The sequence below is a fragment of the Mustela nigripes genome, chromosome 2, assembly GCF_022355385.1.
Source record: "Mustela nigripes isolate SB6536 chromosome 2, MUSNIG.SB6536, whole genome shotgun sequence".
NCBI classification, from domain to species: Eukaryota; Metazoa; Chordata; class Mammalia; order Carnivora; family Mustelidae; genus Mustela; species Mustela nigripes.
Window position 1 is genome coordinate 111457421 of NC_081558.1, and position 24205 is coordinate 111481625.

The window sequence follows — 24205 nt, forward strand, 5'->3', positions numbered from 1 at the left end:
CTCACCTATCAGACTGGGGAAAAATAAAAAGTAGAATCATATACCTTGTTGGCAGGGTGTAGGGAAACAGGCACGCTTATATATTGCTGGTGAGAAGGCAAATTGGTATAACCTTCATGGAGAAAGATTTCATAATGTTTATTTAAAACACACACATGTGCACACATATATAATCTTTTGACCTAGCAATTCCACCAAGAATTTACCCTGAAGATAAACCCCAACAACACAAAAATACATATGTATAGGTTATTTATAGCATCACTGTTTGCAAAACTAAAAACTCCTGGAAACCACTGACAGACACATATATATGGCATATGAGGAGTAGGCAGTTGTTAAATAAAAAAGAATGAGAAAGACCTCTGTGAACTGGTGTGGAGTGATTTCCACAATATATTAAGAGAAGAAATCAAAGTGCAAAAGAGTATCTGCAGTATGTCTTTCTGTTGGAAAAAGGAGGAATAAGAAAACATACATGTATATGTTCATGTGTGCAAAAGGAAACACAGGAAAGATAACCAGAAGTTATTAAGACTGGTTACTCTGGGGAAACAGACTATTTTTTTAAAAATATTTTATTTAGTTATTTGAGAGGGGGAGGGAGAGAGAGAGAGAGAGCACAGGAGCATGGACGGGAGTGGGGCAGAAGGAGAAGCAGACTCCCTGCTGAGCAGGGAGCCAGATACAGGGCTCAATCCCAGGACCCTGGGATCATGACCTGAGCTGAAGGTATATGCTTAACTGACAAAGCCACCCAGGCTCCCCAAGAAACAGACTCTTAACTATAGAAAATAATTTAATGGTTACCAGAGGAGAGGTTGGGAGGGGGGTGGATTAAATAGGTGATGGCTATTAAGGAACACACTTGTGATGAGCACCGGGTAACATATGGAATGTTGAATCACTATATTGTACACCTAAAACTAATATAACTCTGTACGTTAACTGGAATTTAAAAAAAAAAAACTTAAAAAAAAGAAAAGACTGGTTACTTCAAGGGGTTGGGTGGGAATGAGTTGGATATAATAGAAGGAATGGAAAAGGGGTGAAAATCATCTGACTATATCTTCTGTGTTTTGGAATCATGTTAATTTTTTAAATAATCAAAACAGGGGCACCTGGGTGGCTCAGTGGGTTAAACCTCTGCCTTCTGCTCAAATCATGGTCTTGGGATCCTGGGATCAAGCCCCACATCGGACTCTGCTCAGCGGGGAGCCTGCTTCCCCCTCTTTCTGTCTGCCTCTCTACCTACTTGTGATCTCTCTGTCTCTCTCTGTTAAATAAATAAAAAAAAACATTAAAAAAATAAATTCTCAAAACAACAACAAAGAGAAAAAAATTAACAAGTATGGGGGAGACTAAAATGTACAAAACAAATGAACCAATCGAATTTCAAATAAATAAAATAACTAACACTGAAGGGGGAAATAAAACACAAGTAACTTTTGAACACTGTAATTGGGCCCTATACTCTCAGGCTTAACACAAAAAAACCTCTAAACTAATATTAGGTAACAGGAGCCCAGTTAACAGCCACCTCTTTTTTCCCACAGAAGCATGGATTAGCAATTCTGTGTATTCTGGGTCTGAGCAAATAAGTAAATATATTGTGGACAATGGGAACTGGGTTTCTCACTGTTGAGTTACAAATAGGAAAAGTGGGAGGGAAGAGAAAATGACTCCTATAGTGTTTCACTGGAATCAGAAGTATTGGTATGAACTTGTGATTTTTTAAGAAGATTTTTATTTATTTATTTGAGAGAAAGAGATAGCACATGAGACAGGGTGGGACAGAGGGAGAAGCAGACTCCCTGCTGAACAGGAAACCCAACATGGGGCAACCATCCCAGGACCCCAAGATCATGGCCTGAGCTGAAGGCAGATGCTTAACCAATGGAGCCACCCAGGCACCCCTGCTGACTTTTTTTTAAAGATTTTATTTACTTATTTGACAGAGATCACAAGTAGGCAGAGAGGCAGGTGGGGTGGGTGGGGGGGAAGCAGGCTCCCTGCTGACCAGAGAGCCTGATGTGGGGCTTGATCCCAGGACTCTGGGATCATGACCTGAGCTGAAGGCAGAGGCTTAACCCACTGAGCCACCCAGGTGCCTCTTCCCAACCCCCCAGTGATTTTTAATGTAGTAATACCCTGGCAAATATAGACAGGAATAGATCGGCATGTGTATCCACATAATCTATCTCCTAGCCTTTTTGGTTGAGAGGGCCTAGAATCAACAATATCCCCGCAGCAATGAGCATATCTAGCATGCAGATGTTTGTTTCTAAATACTGTTCTCTACTAAAGAAGCATCAGGGCACCCTAGGTAAATGACTGATTAAAGGACTGAGGCAGAGAAAGTGCAAACCAGGAACAATGCCAGAAGTTCACATTAGCTCTTACTGGCTAAAAGTGGGACAATCTGAGCAGAAAAATACTTAATGGTAGTAAAAGTTTATAACAGTTTGAATAACATATGCATCCACACTGATAGATTTAATGGGGGAAAGGGGAAAGCTCTTCCTTTCAGTAGAAAGCCAACTAATACAAAAGGAATGATGAAATTAGGATCACCATTTGGTAACCATTAGTCTAGGCAAGAATCAACAATTGATACTAAAGCTAGTGGTTGAACTTTTGAGGAATAATTGAGTATCTACCATTTCAAAGTATCTCCCTAAGAGATACTTAGTAACTTTATAACAGAGAAACCTGGCATACACACCACTTTCAGTAAATGAGCAAAATTTGTATCACCAAAGTTAGTAATGGGACAAATCAGCATCATATGCCTATTGACACCAGGTACAGTATCACTGCTACGGTGTTCCTGCAAGAAAATCTACAACTAATCATCTAATCACAAGGAGACATCAAACAAACCCAAATTGAAGGGCATTCCAAATAAGCTGTTTTTATTTTTAAATCAATAATGTCAATGTCATGAAAAACAAAAGACTAAGGAAATGTCTAGAATAAAAGAAATAGACAAAACAGTGAAATGCAACAAATGATTTGGGATTTTCTCTTGCTCTAAAACACATTTGGTGAAATCTGATTAAGGTTTATAGATAGTTGTGTTGTTTATTTCCTAGTTTTGACAATTACAGTGGGGTTATATAAACACTACTCTTTTCTTTTTAAAGGGCAGTTTTAAATTTTTTTTAAAAGCTTTTATTTATTTGAGAGAGAGAGACAGACAGACAGCATGAGCAGGGGGATGGCCAGAGGGAGAAGGAGACCGACTCGGGGCTTGATCCCAAGACCCTGAGATCATGACCTGAGCCAAAGGCAGATGCTTAACAGACTGAGCCACCCCAAGTGCCCAAGACTGCTGTTTTTTAAAAGTAGATGTAAACTGATGTTTTTAGGCATAAGGGGACATCCTGCCCACAGTTTATGCTACTCTTCAAATAGAGAAAAGGTTAAAACAAATGTGATAAGATGTTAACATTTGGGGATCTGGGTAAATGGTATATAGGACTTCTTTGTACTATTCATACAACCCTCTTAGAAGTCCAACATTACATATATATGTTATATATGCTATATACATGTTATATACATTTATAAATTTACATGTATATATATAAACATACAAATATAATTTTCCATATGTATAAAACAATTTTTAGTTTTTAAAACATGTAGATTCCTGGGCTCAGCTCTGAAATTTTTGGTTTAGGATTTTTAGTAATGGGTCTTGGGAATCTGTATTTTTAACATTTTTCTGGTGGTTATGATGCTTAATCTGGTTTGAGAATCATTCCCTACCAGATAAAGGAATAAAAAATTTACTACTAAAGAGGTAAAAAAGAACAAACCATTTACCTACCATCCAGCTTTAAAAACAAAACCAAAACCAGTTATAACAGAAAATGTGTGCCTCTCCATCTCCTATTCTGTTTTCCCCTTGCAGAGGTAATCATCCCAAATTTGAAGTTTGTCTTTCCAATGCATGCTTTTATACATTTATACCATATAAATATGTTCATATCAGCAATGGATTTTCCACATTTTCAAACTTTATAAGCAGCTTATAATAAATACTCCTACCTACAATGTAACTTTTCATTCAGCATGATATAGTTTGATCTTTAACATTGATACAAGTAGCCAATCATTGATTTCATTGAGAAGACAGGAAAAAATTGATTCCAGAAGAAATGAATAACATGCATATTCTTTGACCTGATGTATAATATTCAATTTTTGACTATACCACAATTTTAAAAATCTTTTTTTTTTTTTAGATTTTATTTATTAGAGAGGGCACATGTGCTTGAGAGGGGGAGGGATGGGGGGAGGGAAACGGTAAGGGGGAGGGAGAGGGAGAGGATCTCAAGCAGACTCCTCTCTGAGCACAACGCCTGATGCAGGGCTGGATCCCACACCCCTGATATCATGACCTGAGCCAAAACTAAGAGTCAGACACTTAACCCACTAAGTCACACAGGTGCCCCTAAAAATCCATTTTCTTGATGATGGAGCTGGGTTCCAGTTTTTCACTATCCTAGTGTGATAATGAACCTTGGATATGCTTATACACATGCAGAATTTCACTAGAGGAGAAACTGATAGGCCACACAGGGTGTGCATGTTTATTCATTTTCTCTGGATTCATCAGTTTTCCCCTCTTTTTTGGAATCATGCATGGTCATCATAAGAATAGAAGAGAAAGCAGGGTCTATGGGCATAGATGCAGATATGAGGGTTTGATAGAATTTGTTGAAGTATTCTTCTCATTGTTTCTATTTTCTCAGTGAAACAGAAAGCAAGGTGATTGAGAGCTAGGGTGGGTGAGGAGCCACTGGAGATTAGAGGATGTGAAGAGAGGTGAGATGATAGGTAAAGGCCATCTAGGAGAATGGGAGACACTGCCAGGGAGTGCGAAGACCCTAGATCGCCAGTTTCACTAGATACTGACAAATTGTTCTTTAGAGGAATTGTACCAGTGTACACTCTTGCTGGCAATGGATATCTGTTTCTGATGCTATACACCTTCACCAATCCCTGTACTCAGAATTTTATAATTTTTGCCAAGTTAATGTTTGTGAATGGTTTTAATTTCTCAATTACTCATGAATTGAGCTTACTGTCCATTTGTTTCATCTTCTGTGAATTAGTCCATTCGTATTCCTTCCGATTTTTCTAACAGCTGTCTTTCTCTAATTTGTAAGTTCTCTTTATAAAGTTTGGATAATATATCAATGTTTACATTATGGCTATACAAATATTTTCACTGTTGAGCCTATGACCACTGCTTCTTTCTTGTATGACCATGTATTTTTCCTAGAGTTAATGATTTCATTTTCCATCACCTAGTTTTCCACATACATATGTTTTTTTCCAAATGCTCCAACATGCCTGGCATCTGATCAGAAATAATTACTATGCATTCATATAGAAGTTCCATTTTTTTTCCCCATAAAGTCTTCTCTTTCTTAGCCATCTATCTTCTTGTTCCAATCTGTGCTGGTTGCTCTTTGGAAACCTGCACTGGTGGCATTTTCTATTCACAATCTCCTGGGTTGGATTCCACGTTCCCAAATCTCCTATTTTCCTCTTCCACGGTTTTGCTGGTCCTTATCCTCCAGCTTCCCCCCAATGGGGACATAGCTGAATCTATGCATCTGAATCTATGCATTTTTCCCCCCAAGTCAACTCTATGCCCAATGTGGTACTCAAACTCAGGACTTCAAGATCAAGAACTGCATGCTCTACTGACTGAGCCAGGCAGGGGACCCCTGCTCTTGACTTTTCATGCTGTGCCTTCAATAAACTCTTCAATCTGAAGATCCGTATCTTTGATTCTGCAAAACTTTTTCTTGTTATTTTTTGGTAGGGGACATTATTTTCTCTGTTCTCTTTTTCTCAAACTTAGTTCTGAATCAACATTTGAATTTGAATTTAGGTGTGGAGCAGATGCTTTCTTACATTTCTGTGCCTTTGCAATTGTTACTTCTTCTGCCTAGCATGCATTTCCTTTCACTCCTTCTCCTATCCTAGCATATCCCTGCTTATCTTTCAAAACCCATTCCTGATATCAGCTCTTCCATGATGATCCTCTCCCTGACCCTAGCTGAATGAGATGGTCTTTCCTCTATGCCTCCAAAGTCTATTATGGCACCTCTAAAGGCATACCATAATGCGTTCATACATCGGTTTCCCCTACTGGTCATAAACTCTTTGAGAGCAGGACAATGTTTATACATTTCTGTATCCTCAGTGCCTAACATTTCCTCCTCCCACCTGTCAAGGACCATGCAAGACAGGTACCATCTCATACATCTTCATTTAATCCATAGAGCAAATCTTAGGTAGTAATTGCTTATGCAACAATTATTACCTGAGCTTCTACTACAGGCAAGGTTTGCTACTTGGCCAAAGAATGAAAAAAACAAAATCTCATTTCTCCTGAAAGTCACCATAGAGAAGCCTTTTTTTTTTTTCCCTTGTGTAATTTTTGAAAATTGACATTTAATTCACATAACAAAAATTCACCTGTTTAAAATGCACACTTCAGAGGCGCCTGGGTGGCTCAATGGGTTAAGCCGCTGCCTTCCGCTCAGGTCCTGATCTCAGGGTCCTGGGATCAAGTCCCGCATCGGGCTCTCTGCTTAGCAGGGAGCCTGCTTCCCTCTCTATCTCTGCCTGGCTCTCTGCCTACTTGTGATCTCTGTCAAATAAATAAGTAAAATTTAAAAAAAATGCACACTTCAATGGTTTTTAGGCTATTCACAAAATCATGGAAATCACCAATAGAAAAAATACTTTATATCTGTATGAAGCTCTGTGTGTATACTGGGGTCAAGTTAGAGGAGGAGGCAATTTACCAGGGGAAAATTTTCCAGGAAAAGGAGAGTATGTGCAAAGAAGTAGAGCTCTGAGAGCCTAGTATTTGGAAAAATATGAAAAATACAGAGAAGCCGGAGTTTATGTTGAGGTAGGAAGTGAGATTATTTTACAAATGAGGAATCTGAAGTTCAGAGAGGTGAATTAATTCAACTAAGGTCAGACAAATTTTCTCCTGCTAACTCAAGAAAAGGTATCTAAAGGTTTACTCTACGACCACCAAATCATCCCCATTGAGTAAGCTGACACCACAAACACTGATTTGGCTCCAACTACATTTTTTCCCCCAGCCTTCCAGCAAACAGGCCTCATTTTCCCTCCCAAATCCTTGTATTATCTAGCACCACTGGCCATACAGACCACCTTCACTAGTTGAGCAGAAACATTTTCACCATGGTTTTATAAATTCAAACAGTTAAGGCAGCCAAAGTGATGCTATCAGAAGGTGTTCTGTCCCTGGACAAAAATATTTTGGTCATGGAAGTCCAAGGAGCACCAGGTTGGCTTGGTTGGAAAAGCCTCTGACTCTTGATCTTGGAGTTGTTAAGTTTGAGCCCCAGGTTGGGTATAGAGATTACTTAAAAAAGAAGGAAAGAAAGAAAGACAGTCCAAATTGAAGACCTAACACTTCTTCATAGGCTCTTTGTTTAGCGAGACTATATGTTACCAGTCATGTTTCAAGCTCTGCATGACCAGGAAGAAATTCTACTTTCCTGGGCCTCAGTTTTCCTATCTGCAAAGTAACCTTAAGAAAACTTGTCCCAGCTACCCTACTGTGGATCCTGCCCAAAGCAATCACTGAGAAACCATGAGGATCTGTACTGCCTTCAATGTTCTTAAGGAAAAGGTTAATATGCCTAATAGAAAAATGTCTCCAAATTTCTTACCTCAGTTAAACATTCATAAAATCTTAGCTTAGTAGGCTTAAGTTCAGTCCATATCTATTTCCATTTCAAACCTCTGGGAGGGGATGAGTTAGGTGAACTCAGGAGAAAACAGGCAGAAAAGTCTGGATTTCTGGTTTTGCATTTGGAGGCTGTCCCCTTCTGTCTCATGTGAGAGAGCAACTCTGCATTCAAAGGTAAGGAACTGTGGGGGCTACAAATCAGAGGAATGGTGGTAACTGTCCTCCACCACACTATTTAAAGACTTCTGCAGCACCATGGTTTATAGACCCGTGGCAGAATAGAAGACACAACTGCAGCAACGAGCAGTTATTTCTCAGAAAAAAAAATTGAAAGTGACCAGGTAAGACATGGCATAAGAGTTCACTAGAAGCCACCTTGGCCAAGAATCTTTAGATGCTTGCTGCCCACTAAAGAAGCCATGCTAAAATGTTTGTGGTTTTGCAGTAGGACCAAGGAATTGATATGCCTGAAAATATCACAGAACAAAAAACAGCTTTACTTTTTACTTTCAGAGAAGAATGAGACCAATACCCCTGCCACTCTCATTTCTCTTTCAGAAGGTGCAAATTTGGATTATTGGAAATAAAATGAGCAAACACTGTCCTATAATACAAAGGTGACTATATTAACTAGGGGTATTTGTGTGAACAATCTGAAGATCACTACCTCTGGATCTGCTGAGGTTTATACACACACACTAGTTTTCATTTGTGGTTCTCCAGTACATTTTGGTAGGGAAACATCCATACCTAGTTTGCCTATTAGTTTGGGAAATAATGGCAAAGTCCATTCCCAACTCCAGAAGCAATGCAATCCAATCGTTTTTTAGAGAGAGGAACTATGTTAATATTTGAGACTACAGTCAGAATTCAAATAACTGCAATATCTAGTTATACATTATTTTTCCTGCGGACAACTAATTATTTAAGAACTCCCTCTACCAAAGTATTTTGAAGTTTTGTTTTTTTTTAAGATTTTACCCATTTATTTGACAGAGAGAGAGAGAGATCACAAGTAGGCAGAGAGGCAGGCAGAGAGCCTGGCGGCTGCGGGGGGGAGGGGGGGCTTGATCCCAGGACCCTGAGATTATGACCTGAGCTGAAGGCAGAGGCTCAACCCACTGAGCCACCCAGGTGCCCCCAAAGAAAGTATTTTAAAGCTCATTAGTTCCTAAGAAGAGCATTATGTGTGTGAGCACTGGGTCTCTACAAACTACTCAGTCCCCCTTCATAGAGACTTCACAACAGCCCTGCAAGGATTGGTTGTTTTATTCCAAGCCACACAGCTAGGGAAAGAAAGGAAGGTTTGAGTCCTATGCCTATGGGGCCTTCCACCTGCCAGTGCGTCCCAAACAAGAATCACCTGGGAGCACTTAAGGAAAATAAAAAAATCCAGGCTCTCAGACTCAGTCTGCAAAGGGGCCTGGAAACAAGCATATTTATTTGCTTATTTTTAAACAAGCCGCGCTCCCTCCACCCTCTTTGTCAACAGGAACGACAGTACTTCACGACCCAGCCAGGAGATCTGAACCTGTTTCATCTTCACCGAGAGATCCCCAATGTCCTCAAGAACTGTTTGTTATTCCTCAAGTCAAACCATCACCACCGCTAAGGTCCCCCAGAAGTCCAGATCTTGGAATCTTCTGCCCCTTGTTCACCTCTGAATCCTGCCAATTTTTTTTTTCCCCCTGCCCTGTGTAATTTCATTTCCTGGCTGGGCTCTAACCACCAGACTTCCAGCCGGGCCCCGGAACTCCCAACAGCCTCCAGCCCTTCTGGCTCCTTCCCTAGCCCCTCGGCTCGGGCTGCTATCATCCCAACCCTGCCTCTTCCGTCGGTCACGTTGTTTCCTCCGCTTGGAAGGACCTCTTTCCTCCCCGGGCCCTTCCCAATGCTCGGGGAACTCCTACACAGCCCGAGCGCCTCCGCTTCCAACTACCCTCGCCTCCCACCAAGCCAGCTCTGGGATCAAACCCGGCCTCGGAGCCCGGCACCGAGCGTCGGTCCTCCCGGCCGCAGCCCCTGCCCCCTCCCCGCTGGCCTCCCCACCCGCCACCTGGCTTCGCAGCGGCCGCTCGGGAAGCCCTCGGCACTTCCCAGAATAGAGAGCAGCTGCCAACGTCAGGCTGCCGCCCGCCGCGGGGTTCCGGGCGCATGGGGTGCGGGCGGAGGGGACGTGACTCCGTTCTGGCCTTCCGTCTCCCCCCAGCGGGCCGGGAAACTGAGGCCCAAAGCCAGCGGCAACTTCCCCAGGGTGCGCAGTCTGCGAGGGCCCGGCCGGTCCCGGGCCCCAGGCGTCCCGACTCCTGTCCGCGATCCCTCGACCACACGCGCCGCCCGGTCGCCCGGGAGAGCCGGGCGGGGAGCGGGTCTCTGAAAGAGCGCTCCGCCAGGGACCGCGCAGGGCGCCAGACGCGGCCAACTCGCCGCCAAAGTTGCCTCCCAGCCTGCCCTCGCCTCTCACCTCCGAGACACACCTTCCCGCGGGCCCTGGCAGTCGCACTCTCACATCCGGTCCACCTTGCGCACACCCCTCTCGGAGCTCTCCCACTGCCCCTCTCCCTCCCACGTCTGCGGCTCGCGGCCGCTCCCCCGCGCCCCCTCGCGCACTCCCACCCGCGCCCGGGGCGCGCCTTCCCCGCCCCGCCGCACGCCTGGCCTCCGCGCCGCGCCCGCCGGGGCTTCTGGCGCCCGGGAGCCCCAGCCCCGGGCGTCGACCCGCTTCCGCCCGCCCGGCGGGAGGCAGAAGCCCGGGTAGCCGTGCGGGGGGCTCGGGGCTCGGCGGCGCGGGGCGGGGAGGGGGCGCTCGCTCGCTCACTCTCGGCTGCGCACACGCCCGTACAAACTCTCACACAGACACACGCGGGGTGCGCTGCCGCCGCCCGCCGCTGCTCCTCCTCCCGCCACCGCCTTGAGAGGGAGAGAGAGAGAGAGGGAGGCAGAGAGAGCGCTTTGTCCGCGCGCCGCCGCCCGGCCCGGGACTCTGCCCCGAGGAGGCAGCCGCGCCGAGTCCCCGCCTCCGCCTCTGCCCCCGGGCGGGCCGGGCCGGCCGCGGTGGGGGGAGCCAGGCTGAGGGTGGGGGTGGGTGGCGGGCGGGCGGAGGGCGGGGAGGGGGGGCGGAGGAGGAGGAGGAGAGACGAGGGCAGCGGAGGAGGCGAGGAGCGCCGGGTACCGGGCCGGGGGAGCCGCGGGCTCTCGGGGAAGAGACGGATGATGAACAAGCTTTACATCGGGAACCTGAGCCCCGCCGTCACCGCCGACGACCTCCGGCAGCTCTTCGGGGACAGGAAGCTGCCCCTGGCGGGACAGGTCCTGCTCAAGTCCGGCTACGCCTTCGTGGACTACCCCGACCAGAACTGGGCCATCCGCGCCATCGAGACCCTCTCGGGTAAGCAGTCGCCGCTACCCCCCTCCCCCCGCCTCGCCCAGCTCAGGCCGGGACGGCGCCCGGAGGGAGGCCGAGCCCTGCGGGCGGCGCCCGGCAGGGGCTCCCTCGCCCGCACCCTCACTTCCACGCACCAGACCCTCAACTCTCGCCGCCGGCCGGATCCCGGGACGGCCCTCTCCCCTCCCCCCACCACTCCGGACTCACCCCCTGCCCTCCCAGCCGCAGCCCGGGGGCGACCCCCGAGCCGCTCCGAGGGTGCCCAGGGCTCGCTCGCTCTCTGGGGGCACCCTTCCTCCCCCTGGCTCCCCGAGCTGCTCTCCAGAGTTTCCCCACCCCCATCCTCAGAGAGCCCCCGTCCCCTCTCTTCCCTGACCTTCCCGTCACCCCCTTTGTCAGGGACCCCCTCCAAATCCTGCATCTCTTTCTCCCTTGACCGGACCTTACCCTTTTCCGTGCCTCGTGCCCGGGACCTCTCGCCCTCTGGCGTTCCCTGAGCCGCACTCTCCTTTCAAGCCCCCCTCCCCACCTCGCCTCGCGGTCCCCCACTTTCGGCACCCCCTCGGCGCCACCCTGATGATCCCCTCCGAGGTTTTGGGGCTTCCCCAACCCCAGCCCCTGCACGACGGCACATCTCTCCAGGTCCTCTCCCGAACCTCAGTCCCCTCTCGCTCGTCTCTCAAGCGCTCCTATTTTTCTCTGAATTTTTTGTCCGATTTTATTGAGAAGAACTCGGGGCTGGGGGCTTTCCGCCGTCCGTCCCCCCGCCTCCCGCTCGGCCAGAAGCACCTTTTTACGAGGTGCCCTGTCTCAACTCGGTGGGGGCCCGGGCTGAGAACCGGGAAAGAGGCGACCGGGGGGCCCGCGAGAGCGCTGGAGCCCAGACGGGAGACGGAGAGCGACACACACACACTCGCGCGCGCGCGCACTCACCAACTCTCCCTCTCGCACACGCACCGCTCGGAGCCGCGCTCGCCCCCGGGCCGGGAGCCTGCGCCCCCCGAATCCCGGCCCGGCGGGAGCCCCTTCCCCACTGGCGAGTGGGGTGGGGGCGGGGCGGCAGCGAGGCCAAGGTGACACCCAGGAGCCGGCCGGGACTGGACTCTCGTAGAAGCGGTCCCCCGGGTGGTGGGGGGGCAGGAGGAGAGGGTCGGTGCGTCTTCTCGGGGCCACCGGGTGGAGAGGGCAGGGAGGGGAGCGCAGCGGAGCCTTCGGGGCGCGGGTTAGCGGTATGGAGAAGTGGGGGCCGGGAGAGGAGCGGGGCCGCGCCAGCCCTGCAGCTTGAGTTTCAAATGAGCTCATCCTTTCAAATTGGCGCCGCTCTTTATTAAATTTGTTTTTCCGGTAGTGCCACCCACAGCTATACCTGAGGTCGGATCCGGGCTCGCGCCCTTCCCACCTCGTCCCAAGACTGGGGGCGCCCACCTTGCTTCCCACTGGGAACCAAGTTTGCCCAGCTGGAGCCGGGTAGGAGACCCCTGGAGGGCGCCCGAAGGCGGAGCCCGAGCGTAGAGTTCTGTGCGTGCCCCTCCTAGACCCCCGCCGGTTTTTATCTAAGGAAGGTTCTGAGTGCTTTAATTTCTGTTTTAAAGGTAAAGTGGAATTGCATGGGAAAATCATGGAAGTTGATTACTCAGTCTCTAAAAAGCTCAGGTAAATATCTTTTACTTAGTTATTTTGTGATACGGCTTACGTAAAAATACAAAAATACGCTCCGTTTTAAAAAATGTGCCTTTATAGTTTAAAAAAGGGCTTTTGTTTGTTTTGTTAGTGGAGATAACACAGTTTAGAAAGTTACACTTTTTACTTTCATTATATAAGGTGTTGACTGTGCTTGGGAATATATGGTGCCTTATTGGGGGTGAGGGGTGGCGAACCCTAGCTGTGTGAAATTCGCTGGGACCGTTAAACTTGTTTATCAAAACTTGCCTCCCACCCCTACCCCCAGCACAGTGGCAACAAATGCTTGTCAAGACTTCCTGTGAGATGTTAAGAGTAAATATTTACTTTGTCAGCTAAATTGCTTAACTAAACTTCGCGATTAATTAGGTTTTTTTTTTTTTAAAGATAGCTCAACGTTGAATAATAAAATAATTCAGTAAGGGGGTCAATATTTTGCATAGCACTCTAAAGAAGAAGGTTGTTTGGATTGGATGGCAGCTAAAAAGCCAGACTTTTTTAGTCAGTGAGACTATTGACTATTGCTTCTGAGCGTTTTGTTGTTGTTGCTTTTAAGATATGTTTGAGGCTGAACAAGAATTTTTGTGAAATCTGTAGGTTATATTTAAGTGCACTGTTGTTAATAAAAGAGTAAAGAGCTTTGTGGAAGTTGGATTTCTCCACAGTGATTTGCCTACGTGAGAAATATCTATGAGGAGAGAATGAGGGAGAACATCTTTGTTTAAAGTTTATTGTGGACTTTAAATCGGGCCCTTTATTACTCATTCTAGATTCTTTTTCTCCCATGTGTCGTAACTTAGTTTATATCCCATTCACATACATTTCTTCACCATTAGTCATTAAGTAGCTGGATTGAAAACTCTAAGTGAAGTCTTTGATTTACCACCTTTACAATTTGTGATACTCAACAGTGTAACCACTAACTTGATTTTTACCAGGATTGAATAAATTTTAAAACAAACTGACTAATTTTATAAATACTTAGATGTTTTGTTAAAGAGGTTTTAAAAACTGTGGGCGTCTTTTCAGATACTTTTATTTTAACTAAGCAACAGAATATCTTTTGTTTGCAAATGATTCTGTGAGGTGTCACAAAGCTACTGACTTTAGAAAAAGGCAAAAGTTATGATTTGCAGCTTCATGTGTAATATTAAGCTAGTTCTTCTCTCCAGGAACAGATGTAATGTGTAACTGGTTTTTCAGTTAAGTGTTTTAATTTGTAAACTTTTCTATAATTTTTTTTTTTTTGCCTGAGAAATTCAAGTTCAAACTTTCTGATATATTAAGTACTTATTGTAATTTAAATTACTCATCTTACAGTACTTGAAAATTTGATGAATATATTGAGTAAGGCTTGTAAAAAGCACCTATAATATTTGATGGGCTATTATTCTATAAATGCCTGATTCTATGGGCTGTATGTGCTGGGGGTATAGCTGTTTTATAACCCTTTTTGGGTTATAATTAATAAAAATCACTTGAATTTTAACTTTGTTTACTTGGTGTCTCATTTCATGTTGCAAAGTACATTATTTCATGTTGCAATGTAAGTGAAATACTAAAGCATCTGAAGTTATTAACTTATCCTGAGCCTGCTCACAAATAAACTTCTAAACTTTTTCTTTCAAAATGAAGAGGTTATTTATTATTAGCCAGAGTATCATTTAGGTAGTTTTGCTGTGTTTATGTAAGAGTTCAGAATTAAAAGCATTCCCAATTCTTTAGTATTAATTAAATAAAGAGCGAACTAGGACTTACATAGTCCTATTAGTACATGATTTCTTTGAACATGTGGGCGATGTGAAATACCTAGGAGGTAGATTAAATACGCTGTGTATGATTCACTACACTGAAGACGTCTGACATACCAAATGTATGCATAAGCTGCTGCTGTAGAGGGTTGCATCATTTCTGATTGGATGGTTTTACTCTTTTTTCCCCTTTCCTTTATTGGTTTAAAATGCAGGAATTAGTTGCTTGTACTACAGGCTAAGGGAGAGATGGCTCATGACTGGAGTTGTGTACTGAGCTCAGACCCTGGGATGAAGCAGCTGTATGTTCTCATATACAGGGCACTATCACAGTGCTGGCTTTCAAAAAGCAGGGTACTGTGACATTTGAAACCAAAGCTTTTAGGTTATATGGTGACTATTTTGGTGTTCCTTTGTTGCATTTCCATGAAATCTCACAAGTTAGAAGTCGATTTGTCAGCGTTAAGTCAGTTCTATATGTGGTTTTTGTGTTAGTTGAAGTGAAAATGTGAAGAAAACAATTCATCCTCATTGCTTGCTTCCTTAAAAAAAAATCATTCAACAATTGAGTGCTCATTTTCCTTATATTGTTCTGATTTCTTTCTGTTTGCAAGAATGAACTTTACTATCTACATTCCAAATAGATTTTTTTTTTAAAGCAAATGATACTTTGGGAGGAGATGTTTTTATCTTAAGTCATGAAATTATTGGCATGCCATTTGCTTACCAATTGGGTCTTTTGTTAAGTATCCTTCTAGCGTCATTTTACATGTGCTATTAGAGCAGACAGACTAGATAACCCTTATTTTCTCAGGGTCCTCAGAAGCACTAAACTCTTTTTCTTTTTTGCCACATGTGTTTCATTCTTATTAGATGCAAATTATTATAATGCAAACCATAGACAAACCATCTATTTTTCTTACTTGCTAAGTTGGTTTCAAGCTTTGTTGAATATGAATCTTTGGATTGTTTTTCTCTATTCATATTTCTTGGTACTATGTATAAATCAAAGATTGCTTAAAGAGGAAGAACCTGGTAGTGACTTTAAAATTCTGTTAAAAGTTGTGGAAACTTCCTTGAGAGAAATTTCATTTTTGATGTCGAGGAGAGTTTAGTTTAAATACATATACAGATATCTGCATATGGACCTACACACATGCACACACACAAGCACATGTCACATAAATTGTTTTGGACTAAGACATACGTGAACCTGAATGTGCTTTGTAACTAAACTTGAATGATTCTGTGAGAAACAACACTTTGAAAAATGCAATTTTTACCCACTGCTAGGAAGTAACCAAGTGTTGCTAGACATGCTTTCACTGAGATGGTGTGAATACTATGAGGTAGTGTAGGAAAAAGCTATGAATTTGTCTTTCATGAGTTAAAAATCAGTAATTGTGTTCTATCCAATGCAAATGAATTCGGTCTCCTATAGGAATGTTAAAGAAAACAGTATCTCAATTGTATTTTGCTTGTATGTACTACATTGTGTATAGTTGAATTAAATACCAAAAAGAAAAAAAAATCACCCAACCTCAAGCCCTCCCTGCAACAAAAGCTTTTGCTGCATCAATTTTTAATTTTGTAGCAATAGAAAAGACTTTTTAAGGTTAAAATCATATGATAACCTTCTATTTAAAGAACTTGTTGAATTAAAAATTAATCCCTGAATTTAATTATACAGATTACATGTGTGGATATAACATATATTAATATAAAATATATGTCAAAGTGTAAGGTAACTTATGATTTGACTATGAGCTGGACATTTAGTTTCCCATTTTTAAAAAAGCTAATAATTTTTTCATATGTTTCTAGGCAATGCCATAAAGAATTACACATTTTTGTGACCTTTAAGAGATAAGAATTAGAATTGAAATAGAAGCAATAAAGAAAAAAACTAGTTGATAATTTAGGTGATAATGTAGATTAAAAGTTGTAGCTTACAAATATTAAAAGACTGGCCATTTGATGTTTTATATCATTTAGCTAAATTTTAAAAACCATTGAAAGCTGCAAATCAAAATACTTTTTATGTGCTGCTTGATTTCCAATTGGTCAAATTCATCTCAGTTTTAAATTTGTATTGTAGCAATTTATAACAGTACTAAATGACTACATCTCCCCTAAAAGGAGTTTTGGTGATGTTTAATACATTTGTCAAGTAGTGTTTTTTAAAAAAATAATGTTTCCTTGTAATTATGGCTGGATATAAGATGACCAGTAAGGGATGGTCTCAGAGTTTTGTGTTTTGTTCTTTTAACCTGAGATTATATGAGAGAAGATTAGTAGTATTTGTACAATAGCTTTTATACATGGTGATATAATATATTTTCTTTAAGAAGAATTTTTGAAAGGACATTAGATGATTTAGAACTAATCGTGAATCAAAATTTACATCTAACTATTTTGAGTAGGTGATTTGTTTTGTGGAGGTTGCTGCAGTTTTTCAGCTGGGGGCATGTAAATGAGGTTGAAAAGTACAGAAGAGGATAGTAACGAGCACATTTATTAAAAGTCAAAACAATGAAAATCAGATTTCTACAGGAACTTTTTACATATATCTGATACTTTTCAACTTTCTAAATATTTGCTGTCTATTGCTGAATCACTCTTCCAAGTCTTCTAATGAAATTCTCAAAAGTAGATGAGCAATTGGTCAGAGTTGGGAGAGGATATTATTTGAGCTAAGTGTGTCATCTCTGTGATTCAGTGGGGTGTGTGCACATGGATGTCTGTGTGCATGTGTGCTTTGTGGGGGACAGTATTTTCAGACAGATGGTATCAAGAGGGAAGAGGAGGAAATCTTTAATTGAGCAACATTTGCTCTGGATTTTAGAATCTGACACGGCAAATGAAAATTGCTAGATATTTGAACCTTGTGACAAAGGGACTCAGTGTTTGCTTTGAGTGATGCATAACTCTTGTAGGTGGTTAACCTTTTGGAAGCCAGGGCTCAGGCACCTATAGTGGCTTCTGCCCTAAGTGTGCTGCTGGGAGGACGATGCAATGCACAGTCTACTCTCCCTTTTGTTGGATAGCCCCTCTCACACAGTTAGCTCAGTGATTCTGTGAAGGCTCTGATAATGGATAAGCCATTTTATAAATGTTAGAGAATTCAAGATTTGAATATGCATTTTCATTTAGCAATTCTATACTGTGGAAGACAGTATATTATTTTGCACAACAACTCTGACAGAATCAATTTCATTAGAAACATAAATATTGAACTGGTTTCTTCGGAGACTTTTAAAAAAGTTTCAAAATGTATTTTTAAAAATTCCACTTACGTGCCACCAAAGTGTCTTTACATTCTTTTTGGTGTTGAAGAAGAGAGTTGTGTGGCTTGGCTAAGCCAGTTTGTTAAACCAGTTTTCTGAAACTTTTAGTCAAAAGCATAATTTATCAAAAGTTATGATTAACTTCTTAATTTGAAGTATTGGGATGGTTCCGTTTAACAAAACATGCCCAAGTAATTTATTAGTCAAGGCTTATCCTTTTTACACTGAAATTCAAGTCGAGTCAGTTTGGGTAGTCATTCAGAACACTATCATTGAAGAAAACGTAATAGCAAATAAACAACAAGCACCTACCAGTAAAGATAACAGTCTTTCCTCCCATTTGTCATCATTAAAATATTTTTAAAAATATTTTACTTTATAATTTGACTTCATGCTTACAAACTTGTAATTTTCATTTGGTGGCATGGACTGTATGGGTTCTATTTCGGGCAGCAAAATTGTAGAGTGCTCAGAGCATTATTTTTAAGGTTTTTCTTTTCCTGTCTTGATCATGTACTTTGGTCTTTCCATAAAATAGTGAAGAAAAATTATTTTCTTTTATAGAAAAATTCAGGTTCTGTTGCTTTGGTTTCCAAAGACAAAGGAGGATATGATAATTGTTTCTTTAATTTGGTTTAGAGTTGGAGGGCATATTGAGGTAAAGATTAAGTAGATCGGAGAAAATGGATGCTTTTATATTAATAGCAGGCCATCAGATCTAAAAGCTAACCCATTGCCCATCATTGAATAGATATATGTCTCCTTCCCAAGCCTCTCTTTCTCACTGCGTAATAGGCTTGCATTTTTGAGATATATTTTGTTCATTTATTCTTGGATATCTTTGTTATTTATCTATTCTGTACTTTATTTTTAAAATGTGACCATTCCTTAGAATTTTCCCATTCTGTGTACTATCAAGAATATTTCATAAAATAGGTGTTTTAATGAGTCCAATAAATGAAAATTAAGAGTTCTGATGCATGTTTTAGACTTTTTGATATTTATCTGTGTCATAAGAACTGTTGTACCTAATGACCAGGAAAATATTTTGGGACCATTGCAATGAGAATATTTTCAGCTTTTCTCATTATGATATAATTAATATGGTGCCAGTGTGTGAGAATTTGCCTCAGGGGTAAGCTTGGATTTTTAATTTTTGTTTTAAATGTGATCAGAAAGGTTGCTTCATGATTCCATGTGTTGTTGTGTAAATAATGCTAGTAGTGGATACATGTATTTTTATGTGCCTGCATTGTATATTCATATAGTACGGTTGATGTCCCAGCCCCTTCAACACATTATTTCATTTATTCCAAATAATAATTATGTGAAGAAGATAGGACAAGTAATTTCGTCCTTTTTTTTTTTTTTTTTTTTTGATGAGGAAACTTAGTTTCAGAAAGATTTAATAATTTGCCTAAGGCCGCATGGCTATTAAATAGTGAAGCTGTGGGTAGAGCCCAGGTCTTCTGATCCTCAGTCCAGCATGCTGAGACTTTTTCCCCCTCTTTTTTAAGTTAAAGAAGTCAGTCAAAAACATTGGAGGGCTCAAAGGGTGCTTCTCAAGAGTGATGAAAATATTTGAAAATGGATTTGTTTGTGAATGACCCTTTGCAGTCTTATTCTTACATCAATCTGAGTGATCTGTACTTTGTTACGATTTTTTAGAAACAAAAATAATTAGAAACAAACAGAGGCAATTTAAACGTTACCAGCAGCATTACCTCCTCCCAGCACCATGCTCGCCCATAGACAGAAGTGGGGTTGGAGTTTGTTGCTTTTTTCAGTGGTTGCGTTCCTTGTGCTGTGAAATAGAACACTGCCAAGAAAGACGTATCTCTCGACATCTTGCGCCACATGCATGAGGCAGTGAGCTATCGCTCTGGTCAAGACTGTAAGCCTTGTGGTAAAGGAAAGTCTAGCTCAAGGAATCACTTGGGTGGGTTCTTCCTGCGTTTTTAACCACCCCATTGCTGGAGGTCAGGACTATGTTTTGGTTTCTTTTCTTAGTGTCTGCCAGGTCTTTCCCTAGATGTGGTGTCTCTCTGCTTCCCTTGCTGTACAGAATATGGCCTTTGGCCTCTCCTGTGGGGATGGAAGGAATATTGGTCGGATAGCACCCGTGAAGTTTTCAGAGATCTTCATTAATGATATAACCACTCAAAAACATATACTAAATAACACAGTTTGTGAAGTGCAGTTCATTTTCCCTTAATTGTAAACTTCTCCTGCACTTATCCTCTTGTTTCCTTTAACTTTGGGATACTGTCCTGTGTATATGGTGGTGGTGGAAGGGAGGAAGGCACTATCAAGAAAATAATAGGTGAAAAGATTATTTCCAACTCCCCACACATTTCATTTCTTTAAGTTAGGATAGTATGGAGTAGGATATTGCACGATCTGTGGAATTCTGACTCTGAAGATGAGGAAGGAAGGTAACTAATGCTTAGAAAGCAGTTCCTGTGTTAGGGGCTGCCCTAGGCCTTCTGTATCTTATTTTATCCTCACAATAGCCAGGAGAGACCTGTACTTCATCCCTATTCCAGATAGAGCTGTAAAGCTTCAGGCTCAAAAGCAATTCCTTCTTCCACCTGACCAAACCTGCTTCAAAGAAACAGTGGTCCTATTACCTTTGCTCTCCTCCTAATTTGAATATAGTAACAGCACCCTACCAGTTAAGCAGGAGTTGTGATAATGTTTACATAGGCTAGAGAGTAACTTTGTATCTTTTTCCCAACTCAGAATAAGAAATAAAATTTACATGTATACAACAGATATGCTGAGGAAGAGAAGGGACTGAAGTTTGGTTATTTTTAAATATAATATAAATGAAAAGCAGCTAAAAGTGTTAGTCATAATTGGAGGACACTTTTTGAAGTAGTCTTTCCTATTGTAGGAGACGTTAGTAATGATGAAAGAGAGATGTTTTTAAAAGTCATTGTGGCTGAAAATGTAGTGTAAAAAAACATAATGTGTACGCAGTGTGGGGAGAAGGTCTGTATTCATGCCTTTGGCCCAGATATATATTTTTTAAATCCTGAAAAAAGACCCAGGCTTTTTTGTTTAGGACTTAAGAATGTTGTACAAAGTTTGGCATGGTTTCATTTTCATCTGTATGTAAAAAAATGTGTATGGTCTAGAGAAGGGAAATATGGGATTCTCACACATTGCTTTTCATAAAATGATTCATCCAACATTAGAAAAGTTTAAACCTTTCTGACACATGAAAATGTCAGTGAAAGCATAGGGAGTAAAAAGATCTATATGTTCTTTTTGATACAATACTTAAACATTATATATATAGTACATTGGTGACTTTTTTAAGTATATAAGACACAAGATACAATTATACTATCAGTGAAATATGAGATCTACAAGAATTTTGCTTCTAGATATAGAGGTTGTGCTTTTTTGATAAAATCATAATCTTATTAGCTTTATTATGATTAAAAAATAATGACTTTTCTCCATCAAGAACCTCTAATAGAGCTTAAAATGTTATCAGAGAAGACATTTTTATTATCTTGCTACATCTCTTTTCTCTTTCTCTTCAAAAAGTAAAGCAAAAATATGTAATCGAATGGTGATTCTGCAGACAGGTTAACTTCATTCAAACCAATTCACAAAATAAAAGATATTTTGAGAAAGCTCATGTGAGGACAGGCGATAACTATATCATATGGAGACCTTTTAACTGAGTCCCTCCTGATTGTTGTGATTTTAACAATGTATAACGAAAAATGGATGTTTTTCTTCATTCTATGGGTAAGATTTTGGAGTAAAATATTTGTGCATCTTTGAGAGAGTCAGAGGTAGATGATTCAACAGTTTAACACTAAAAAAAAAAAAATGGAGTTTATCCTCTTCAAGTAGAAGGAAGGAAGAAGGGAAAGAGAGAAAGAAAGAGAGATAGTTGGAGGGAGAGAGGGAAAGAAAGAGGCCAGGAGATAGGCGGCCATAGGAGCATAGGTGACTGAGTGAACATGTCACACAGCTCATGCATTCTCTAATTTCAGAGCACAGGGGAAAGCCTGGTGTTCACTGATAGTGCATAGAACACAGTAAGTGACTCCTCCAGTGGTGCCAGCAGGACTGAAAATCTCAGTTTATTCTTTGACGTTTAAAAACTCTAGGAATATGTGGCTGGCCTGCCCCACAAAAGGTTTTGCATTTCTTTCTATGAGGCCCTGTACTGGCCACTTCCTCTCTCTCTCTCTCTCTCTTTCTCTCTTTTACTCTCATTCTCCTTCCCCTTTGCATTTCCGTGGGGATGGCTGGGCAGGGCTGGAAGGTGTCTGGTGTGCAGGCCTGCCTCCAGTGTAGTGCCCCCTCGCTAGCTGAGTTTGGGGAAGCCAGGGAGGCGTGTGTGTGCTTGCTCAGTGTGTTGGAATGTATGGGTTCTGGGGCATACACTTACTGGGAAAGTGCAGTAGACAGACAGACACACACATATACACACACAACACAGACACAGATGCACACACACACACATGCACGCACTCGTCAGTGGTTGAGTGGTGATGTCAAACATTGCTGGCTTTTATGAAGAGCTGAAAATTTGGGAAGGAATTTCACAGTGGTGAAAGTTTGGGATACCCCCCCACCCCGAGTGCAATTGTATTTATTCTTTGTAAAGGGAAAACACTTTTTTTTCCCCCAAATACCATTGAAGGATAGAAAAAAATTTTGTGGATGCATAATCTGGCCTTGCTCCTGGATCTTGCTGTACTTTTTCCACCTCTCTCTTTATATGAGCAGTGATGTCTTCAAATCATGGACACTGAACTTGTAAAATAAGCTTTTGAAAACTCTGAGTTTTGTCAGTGCTAATGGTGATAGAATCAAGGATCTTTAGAAACCAGGTTTTAAACTCAGATATTTTAAAATGTAGGATTTAGTCTCCCTTTTGAAGAATAAATAATAAAATACTAGTCAATGAATACTTCTAATTCTTTTGTTACTTAATATTTTTTAGTATTTTACATTCATTTGTTTTTTTTATTCACAAAAGATTTGAGATAACAACAGTGCTGTTTATTCAATTATTTGAAATAAAGAAGAGAGGGATTTAGTTTTATGAAGTAGGTAAGTGAAAGTGACATTTTCTTTTAAGGGTTATAAAAGAACTGGGAACAGGTGGTCGGTTCTAAAATAATTCTTTATATATCTTAGGAGATTTGCCAGGAAGAGTTGGTTCATTGATTTTTGTATTAATGGTTTGCTCTCCATGTCTATTTCAGTGATTTCAAAATAATAGTTTTGATATTGGAAATTTGTGGCTTCAGTTCACTATTATGGAAAAGATGTTAATATCTGCCTTAAAAATTTCCAGGCCTGCCTGGGGTGCCTGGGTGGCTCAGTCGTTAAGTGTCCGACTCTTGATTTCAGCTCGGGTCATGATCTAAGGGGGATGAGATCGAGCCTCACTTCAGGCTCTGTGCTCAGCAGGAAGTCGAGCCTGCCTAAGATTCTCCCACTCCTACCTCTCCCCCTTCTTGAGTGCTCTCTCTAAGATAAATAAATAAAATCTTTAAAAAATATTTCCAGGCCAAAGTCCTACCTTTTCTTCCCCCATGGTAGTATGTTTTACAGTATGTTCCACAAAACCTTAGGATTCTGAAAAGATGCCAAATTCATGGGAAGGAAGAAGTGGACATATTTACATGGGAGATTCTGGCTTCTTAACCACCTTTCAGTCAGAAAACAGCTATATTCATTGCAGTTTTATGTATCGGAATTCAGTCTAGATTTTGGTTCAGAAAAGAGGTTTGCTGCTTTAAACAACAGTTTGAAAGTTATCTGTCCTATAGTATGTATTTCCGTGCCTTGAATCTGTTCCTTGTTCAGGCATTCCAGCAGATCCAAAGCTCTTTCTCAACGAAAATTTAGACCCTGCCTTTGCTACTTCTAAGTCTACTTCCTGTGGAATGGCCTGTCACTTTCACTTTAGTAACAAATGTTTGCTTTGCCAACTGCATGCCAGACTAAGTAAATCTATGGATTTTTCTATAATCAATAGCACAGAATGTTTGCCCTTCGGGAACTTTCTAGGGAGCTCCTTGGCCAATGATTGCAGTCCAGTTTTTGGCAGAGCCATTAGAGTCAACTAACTCTGAAGAGTCATGGGTCTGTGACATGGGACCCACTTCTTCATCAACAGCACGTTTTTGGTTCAGGAGGTCCAAGCACGTTGGCCCTCCTGCCCCTTCTTCAAGCAGAGCACCCTTCCTTTTATCTGTTGCATTTGGTGAGTTTCCATGAGTTTCCATAAACACAGAGGTGATCTTCAGAATATTTTCAACTAGTTAGAATGGACACCTTGCAAGTCAGAGGGAACATA

General features: G+C 41.8%; 1 protein-coding gene and 1 long non-coding RNA gene across 8 annotated transcripts in view; one reads left to right on the plus strand and one right to left on the minus strand.

The window, feature by feature from the left end:
* The window catches only part of LOC132011963 (uncharacterized), a 100724-nt gene extending 90401 nt beyond the window's left edge, over window positions 1-10323 (minus strand). The window contains exon 1 of the long non-coding RNA XR_009402471.1: window positions 10227-10323. This is a non-coding gene — a long non-coding RNA (uncharacterized LOC132011963). The remainder of the gene's footprint in view (window positions 1-10226) is intronic.
* Window positions 10324-10886: 563 nt separating this feature from the next.
* Window positions 10887-24205, plus strand: part of IGF2BP2 (insulin like growth factor 2 mRNA binding protein 2) — a 159036-nt gene continuing 145717 nt past the window's right edge. For all 7 annotated transcript variants that reach the window (XM_059391340.1, XM_059391344.1, XM_059391341.1 and 4 more), the window contains exons 1-2: window positions 10887-11150; window positions 12740-12800. In XM_059391340.1, coding sequence (XP_059247323.1) covers window positions 10973-11150; window positions 12740-12800 — 239 coding nt within the window. In that variant the 5' untranslated portion in view covers window positions 10887-10972. The remainder of the gene's footprint in view (window positions 11151-12739; window positions 12801-24205) is intronic.